Raw genomic sequence first — 6,979 nt, 5'->3', positions numbered from 1 at the left:
AAAGGTTGAGTGTACATGTACCGCGAGGACGGTAAAACCCACTTTTTCTTCGCTATTCAGAAGTTACAACATTGTGTGACACTTCAGTCTTTCCAACAGGATCGTTCTTCGTTTCTTTTCTTTTTTTTTGATGATGTAAAGTTGATGTAAGCGAAAGCATCATGTCTGATATAAATATTTCCAAGCGATGGTATATATTTCAGGAATAAAGGAGGAAATATTCCGGAAAAAATTCTTAAGAAAACATGCAATTATATATTCATAGAAGTCGGAGGGCATTTGGTATTTATATAACTATATAATACTATTATTTTTTTTATGTATGTTCTTTTTACAAAAAAAATGGGCTGAAAAATATCCCAAAATGCACCTCCTGCTATTTGTAACCAGGAATGAATTCTAATTACTATTACAGTTTATACTACGTTTTGTATACATCACCAGTAATTGGACGGTTTGCATCAATAATTACAAGATCATCCCATTAGCAGATTATATTTAGAAGATTGTATTTTCCATTAAAGCACAGGAACACAGAAACGGCGCAATATATTAAGTAGTAACGACAGTGATATGGCCTTGCAGAAAAGCAGCTTCGATATTTTAACGGGTAATAACCACGTTGAATAAAGTGCATTTATTACAATTATAATTACCATATTTACGTACCCTGCAATTTCATGAATTGTCCCCTTTTTTACATTTTACTTTTTTTAATTTGAGTTTTTTGCTTGAACAATTGACATTGAGTTTGGGTGACATTGAGTTTGGGTGGTCCTTTTCAGGACCAACAATTGCCCACAAAGGCTGAGTGTACATGTACCGCGAGGACCGTAAAACCCACTTTTTCTTCGCTATTCAGAAGTTACAACATTGTGTGACACTTCAGTCTTTCCAACAGGATCGTTCTTCGTTTTTTCTTTTTTTTTTGATGATGTAAAGTTGATGTAAGCGAAAGCATCATGTCTGATATAAATATTTCAAAGCGATGGTATATATTTCGGGAATGAAAGAGGAAATATTCCGGAAAAAATTTCAAAAGAAAACATGCAATTATATATTAATAGAAGTCGGAGGGCATTTGGTATTTATATAACTATATAATACTATTATTTTTTTTATGTATGTTCTTTTTACAAAAAAAATGGGCTGAAAAATATCCCAAAATGCACCTCCTGCTATTTGTAACCAGGAATGAATTCTAATTACTATTACAGTTAATACTACGTTTTGTATACATCACCAGTAATTGGACGGTTTGCATCAATAATTACAAGATCATCCCATTAGCAGATTATATTTAGAAGATTGTATTTTCCATTAAAGCACAGGGACACAGAAACGGCGCAATATATTAAGTAGTAACGACAATGATATGGCCTTGCAGAAAAGCAGCTTCGATATTTTAACGGGTAATAACCACGTTGAATAAAGTGCATTTATTACAATTATAATTACCATATTTACGTACCCTGCAATTTCGTGAATTGTCCCCTTTTTCACATTTTACTTTTTTTAATTTGAGTTTTTTGCTTGAACAATTGACATTGAGTTTGGGTGACATTGAGTTTGGGTGGTCCTTTTCAGGACCAACAATTGCCCACAAAGGCTGAGTGTACATGTACCGCTAGGACTGTAAAACCCACTTTTTCTTCGCTATTCAGAAGTTACAACATTGTGTGACACTTCAATCTTTCCAACAGGATCGTTCTTCGTTTCTTTTTTTTTTTTTTGATGATGTAAAGTTGATGTAAGCGAAGCATCATGTCTGATATAAATATTTCAAAGCGATGGTATATATTTCAGGAATAAAAGAGGAAATATTCCGGAAAAATTTCTTAAGAAAACATGCAATTATATATTAATAGAAGTCGGAGGGCATTTGGTATTTATATAACTATATAATACTATTCTCTTTTGATGTACTTTTTAAAAAAAAATGGGCTGAAAAATATCCCAAAATGCACCTCCTGCTATTTGTAACCAGGAATAAATTCTAATTACCATTACAGTTTATACTACGTTTTGTATACATCACCAGCAATTGGACGGTTTGCATCAATAATTACAAGATCATCCCATTAGCAGATTATATTTAGAAGATTGTATTTTCCATTAAAGCACAGGAACACAGAAACGGCGCAATATATTATGTAGTAACGACAATGATATGGCCTTGCAGGAAAGCAGCATCGATATTATAACGGGTAATAACCACGTTGAATGAAGTGCATTTATTACCATTATAATTACCATATTTACGTATTCATGATTTGTCCCGTTGTTAACATTTTACTTTTTTTTAAGTTTGAGTTTTTTGCTTGAACAATTTTTTTTCGTTGTATAAGTTTATTGACAATTGCTCATCGCGTTCGGTTGTTTTGTAAAGTGGAAATAAGAACAAATTGAAATAAATCTGTCTGGCACTCAGACTACGTGTGCTTGAGAAGGCTTTGCACTGATGACACTGCACTTTTGCATCTTATCTTTTATTTTCCGTGCCATTGGACAAAGTGACGCAAAGTCCAATAGGTAGAAATACAAACATTACATATGCTCAATATCATAAAGAATTATTGCAGCATGATTAAACATGTTAAAGCTATATCAATAGATTGATCGAACAGTAATTGATCATGAAAGGAAGCCGTGAGAGATAATTTTATTTACATAACTGAAAGATTTTGCAGGTTATGGAACTCTACATATAAGCGAAATTTATTCGCAATCGTTTGAATATTAAAGAAGTTGAAATCAATCTGTCAAAGACATTTAATATTGGTTTTGTCATTTTTAAAAGTTTGACGAATAGCCATTAAATAATAGAAAGAGTTTTGTGTATTATTTATTTGAATTCATGAAATATAACGTCCATATTTATTACATAACATGATTTCCTAGATTTCCATGTGTCTAAAGGTTCGTGGCGACTGAAAATGTGTTCTTATAGAATATGGATATGAATCGATATATCTGATGATGCAACAAATGATAAAGTTATACATTTTCTTGAATTTATATATCACATGACACGATAGGTGGGCTGCTTGTATGTTCCCCCATAAAGTTAAAATTTAAAAATCCCTAAATCCGTGAACATGCGATGCATTTCGCCACATCTTCAGCAAAATCGTTTTTATGTATAGTTTTATTGGATTTTATCAAAATCGATCTGAGTGAACTTCTCATTTAAAGTTAAATTATCAATATTCACCCCTGCCCCCCCCCCCCCCCGATATTATAGGCTACGACATCCATGATGGCCTCTTTCAAATATGTGAAATACAAATGTAATTACATCAGCATTGCAATGCAGGGTCAAATCTTACTTTTCAAAATAATTTTTGTTCTAGACATGTTCACTTTTTTAACTTAAGCTGTAATTCAATTTTTCATTGTTTAACTTTATCATATATGTTTTTATTATAAATTGTAAAAGAAAACAAAAGCGGAGAAAATAAATTCAAATCAAATTAAATCGTTTTTATTCATCTAATATAAAATCTATATGATATATGATGTAATTTGATATGACCTGCGCTATGTACATACATGTATGTATTTATGTTCGTTTCCGAATTTCCGCCACCTCAACGCATGACGGATTCAAGAACACATTAAATGTATTGAAAATGTCCGTCAAATGACGAAGAACGACAAGGGGGACTTTGTCGACAATTCGTTAACGGAAGAGCAGTTTTGTCCTAGGTTTCGGAGCTGACGAAAAATTGCAAATAAGTCCCTTGACCAGAGTACAGGATGAAGCTTCTGTTTTGATTCACCAAGGCTAAGAGGCTGTATTCACTACGTTCCTACTACTTTACTGGAAACCGATTCAGGAAACCACTTTGGAAGATCGCTTTGCTAGCGTTCTCACTTGATCACACGAAAGTGGTTTTCAAAATCACTTCACGTAAAGCGCTCTTGTTGCTATGGAAACGCTCTCAGTGGGGTGACACGTTTCGCGTGAAATTCGAAACCGCAGCATAGGCATTCTACACCTGTCGTGTGGAGTAGCGCGCTCAAAATGTGCGAAGATCGCTTCCCGAAGAACGGTTGTGTCCTCACTTACGTTAAAACCAGTTTAACGAGGCAAAGCGATCTTGAAAACTACATCGCGAGGTGGTTTTCCAAACTGGTTTGGAAGATCGCTTCCAAGACCGCTTTGACCGTTCTCACTACGCGTTAAACTAGTTTCCACTAAACTAGTTTTAGGAACGTAGTGAGAACAGCCTCTAAGACTTCTTGGTTGCTCTTTGTCACGAAGGTCATTTGACAATACATTTTCTGTTTTCTTGAATCCGATGTGGAGCGAAAATTACGAAATTGAAGATGATACTCATAACATTCCATTTCCATGAGGTTATCCGTACTGCTAGGATGTTCACGGGATATTTTTGGCCTTCAGTGTTTTGTTTTTTTTTTTCAGGTTTGCATTTGAATTTAGAAGAACAAGATTTGATTTAGCATAAAGATTTTAAACCTGGAATGATACAGGCGATTCACTTTTGTTGAAATAGCTAGAAATCAAGAAATATTCATGTAATCATTTTATTAAAGTTCCTTATTACGTCATTGGAATAATTGCTTGACACTAATTTCTTAGAGAAAACGTATATTTGATATGAAATGCACGCAACAATGACTATGTAATTTTCTTTTTAATAATGCACTTTACATCATCTATACATGCTTTACTTGGGTAGTCAGAATGGTTAATTCTCTTAATCAAATTCCGTTTATTTCAAGATTATCAATTTGATCTATATAGCTATTATTTGTATCATAAATTAATCGTATTGTTATTATACATTAAAAAATGAAACGAAATCAAACATTTTTTTATATATCTTAACACGATATGCCATTAAATGCAAAGTCATATTTAATAAAGTTAACTTTTACGCCAATTCGTTCGTAGGTGTAAAGTGATGTATTAAATATATCAAATTGAATATTAAATAGTGATATATTAAATATATTACGCTAGACAGCAATATTATCAAATTTGTGTCAATCCACACATGAGTCCAAATCCCGCCAGAAGACATAAGTATTTCAGAAGCCTATCATTTTTCCCTGCAAGTTCCACCGGGAGAAGTTCCACAAACGTCACAAACATAAATGTCCCCGTGGCCAAACCCTGCAGAATTCCATTGACCAGTAGAGCATCAGCGTTGACCGATGGATCAGCGAGTGGGATGCCGATAGCGATGCCGAGTGGAGAAGCAAGAGAAAAGATCACGAGACTGCTCCACTTGAGAACATTCCTCCCTGGTAACTGGGCGAACCGAAGCAAGACAGTGAAACTCTCGATGCCTTTATGTATGGAGATGGCAATCAGTAAATCTACAGTGTCACTTTTATCAAGCTGGAGGCCGAGAGCTAGTCCTTCGAAGATACTGTGTAAGGTGAGTGAGACAAGGAGGATGATAGCTCGGAAAGAAGAGATTGGTTGGAGGTCATCAAGGCCTTGTCGAATCGTAATAGAGGATGTGACAGAAGCTGCTTCTGAGGCTTCGCTCCTGCAATCCGAAGGTGATCGTTGACGGAGCGTCCCGTAGTCGCTGTGAACACCAGTGTCCGTATCGCTGGCCGTAGACTTCACCAAGTTAGTTCGGTCAATCGAGGTGTTGTCAGAGTCAGATGCCTCTGAGCGCTCAAGACACAACATCATCACCTGCTCCACGAATACAACGAGCAGGAAGCCAACACCAGCGGTAAAACCCGCCCAGTCGAAACCATGGCTATGTCCATGCCCCCCTTCATCGTGGTCATGATCATGATGAGTTAGGTTTAGCGACGTGTCAAAGATCATTCCAACCTCTGGGAGCAGATGAACAAGAGCGATGCTCAAGAATATTCCTGCTGCGGCAGAGTTCAGGAGACTAACAACACGTCTTGTAACGGCGCTTCCAGCCACCCCGTGTGAATGGGATCCGATACATAACAGGGGTATCAATCCTCCCACAAATGACAAGGCAAATAGCAATCCAATGCCAAGACCTTTCAAAGCAACGGTTTCCATCCTTATCCTATTTTATATCATATTGCTCAGTTTCTAATATAATTATTTCCAGGCTCTCGCCAGGCTACACTTAACAAAGGGGGCTACAGCTGCTAGCAATCATTTACACTGCACTGTCTTACACGAAGCGTTAGGTACAGAGCGAGTGGAACCTCGTTACGGTTAAAGTTGACGCTTGTGAGCTCCGCGAGAGAATATTGCACAGAATGCAATAATACTGTAGTTCTTATTTTATAGTACAGCTATATGATCCAGGGTCATGGTCGATTGCGGGTCGATATACGCGACACAGTTTAGCAGTGAGATTTTACAACATGTGGTCCTTTTTTGTTCTCGAATCTGTTAGACAGAGAGCAGGCAGAAATAATAGTAAAAGGCACTAGAGCATGTTTGTCGGATCCCAAACACGAATGATGTTAACTCGGCTTTGAAGGCATGCGCATGATAAGTGTACCAAATTACATGTACAATGGCTTTTAACAATATCGCAACGTAGGCCTAGTCTGCAGGCACAGACCCTGACTTTTCCCACTGTAGGGCCTTCAGTACACACAAGTCATCGTAGGCTGTGTATTCAGACGCCATAAATCGAGTTAAGGGTTTGCACAACAGACTAACGTAGGCCTATAGGTTCCCTTCGATAATCCTGAGGGTGAAATGATTGAAAGGTCAGTGAATGACGGTGCGACCAAAGTCCAATGTACAAAAGGTTTTTTGCCGTCCCATTCAGGGACATGCACGACGCGTTGTTTGTTTTTCATCATAGGACACAATATAGGGAACGGGGTCTGGTAGTGCATTCTGTTTAAAGTAACGTGTGCAAAAACGTGAAATAGACAGTAAGTTATATGCATATAGGTCTATCTATTATTCTGTTGCATGTTAATCCATTCCTCTTTGTGTTACTAGCCCTGCATCTGGTCAGTAATTTCAAAAATATGTTTACATTAA

The 6,979-nt window shown here is 36.6% G+C and overlaps 1 protein-coding gene across 1 annotated transcript; it reads right to left on the bottom strand.

Annotated features, from left to right (window-relative positions):
• Positions 1-4,241: 4,241 nt before the first annotated feature.
• Positions 4,242-6,716, bottom strand: LOC121418150 (zinc transporter ZIP1-like). Its single transcript, XM_041611866.1, has one exon. The coding sequence runs from the start codon at positions 6,026-6,028 to the stop codon at positions 5,003-5,005; it is 1,026 nt and encodes a 341-aa protein (XP_041467800.1). The 5' UTR covers positions 6,029-6,716; the 3' UTR covers positions 4,242-5,002.
• Between the last annotated feature and the right edge of the window lie 263 nt (positions 6,717-6,979).

This window comes from Lytechinus variegatus, chromosome 7 (genome assembly GCF_018143015.1).
Source record: "Lytechinus variegatus isolate NC3 chromosome 7, Lvar_3.0, whole genome shotgun sequence".
In the NCBI taxonomy this organism is placed as follows: Eukaryota; Metazoa; Echinodermata; class Echinoidea; order Temnopleuroida; family Toxopneustidae; genus Lytechinus; species Lytechinus variegatus.
This window is presented reverse-complemented; position numbering and strand designations above follow the sequence as displayed.

Bases quoted from the DNA above. Each gene is read 5' to 3' on its own strand.
- LOC121418150 (XM_041611866.1), bottom strand. From the start codon at position 6,028: ATGGAAACCGTTGCTTTGAAAGGTCTTGGCATTGGATTGCTATTTGCC.